At 38.8% G+C, this 1,160-nt stretch overlaps 1 protein-coding gene across 1 annotated transcript; it reads right to left on the reverse strand.

Moving 5' to 3' along the window:
• Positions 1–415: 415 nt before the first annotated feature.
• LOC105767249 (uncharacterized) lies at positions 416–838 on the reverse strand. Its single transcript, XM_012586756.1, has one exon. It carries the CDS (start codon positions 836–838, stop codon positions 416–418), a length of 423 nt encoding a protein of 140 aa, XP_012442210.1.
• Positions 839–1,160: the final 322 nt, after the last annotated feature.

Below are 1,160 nucleotides of genomic sequence, written 5' to 3' on the forward strand. Positions count from 1 at the left end.
CCTCTACTGCACCATTCATTTTTGGGCAATATGGCGATGAGTTGTGATGTTTGATCTTGAACTAACTACAGACCTCTACTATCGTGCCGTTGTTTAGGTTCAATGCATTGTCAGATATGATCATTTCTAGCATCAGGTACCGACATATAATCTCTTTATTCAAGAACTTGGTAACTGCTGATTTTATGATGTTAGCATAAGAAGTGGCTTCTACCCACTTGGTGAAGTAATCAATGACCACAAAGATGAACTGATGCCCATTGGAAGCCTTTGGTGAGATTGGCCTAATGACATTCATGCCTCACATGGAGAAAGGTCACAAAGAAGTCATCACATGGAGAGGCGAATGAGGTACATGAATTTTGTACCCATAAATTTGGCATTTTTGACACCTTTTGGCATAATTAATACAATCTCATTCCATGGTGGACCAATAATATCCGAATCTCATGATTTTCCTAGCCACTATAAACCCATTAGTGTGTGTTCTGCAAACGCCTTCATAGACTTCTTCCAGGATTTTTTTGGCTTCAACAGCATCCACACATCTTAGTAACATCCGATCCTTTCTTTTTTTGTAAAGGATCTCCCCATCTAGGACATTCTCATTGGCCAACCTTCTTAGTGTCCTTTTATCATTCTCAATTGTCTGCCCAGGGTATTCACGGTTCTTTACATATTGCAATATGTCATGGTACCAAAGGTGATCATCCCTTTCTTTTTCCTCAATGATGTAACAATGGGTCGAGGCCTCATAAATGCTCATCTGGATAGGTTTTACATTCTCTTGTTTGTTCACTTTGACCATGGAGGCTAAAGTAGGCAAGGCATCAGTCATCTAATTTTCATCTCACGGGAGGTAGAAGAAGATGATATCATCAAACTCCTTAATTAACTCAAGAACTAGCTTTCGATAATCAACTAGCTTGGGATCTCTTGTCTTCTATTCACTTTTGAGTTGATAGATTAATAGTGCAGAATCCCCATATACCTCTAGTACTTTGATCTTGTGATCTATAGCCGCACGAATACCCATGATACACGCTTCGTATTTAGCCATGTTATTTGTGTAATCAAAATCAAGTTTACTGGTGAAAGGATAGTGATATTCGTCTAAGGATACTAGAAAGACCCTAATTTTGTTACCCATGGTGTTTGAA

This window comes from Gossypium raimondii, chromosome 4 (assembly GCF_025698545.1).
Source record: "Gossypium raimondii isolate GPD5lz chromosome 4, ASM2569854v1, whole genome shotgun sequence".
NCBI classification, from domain to species: Eukaryota; Viridiplantae; Streptophyta; class Magnoliopsida; order Malvales; family Malvaceae; genus Gossypium; species Gossypium raimondii.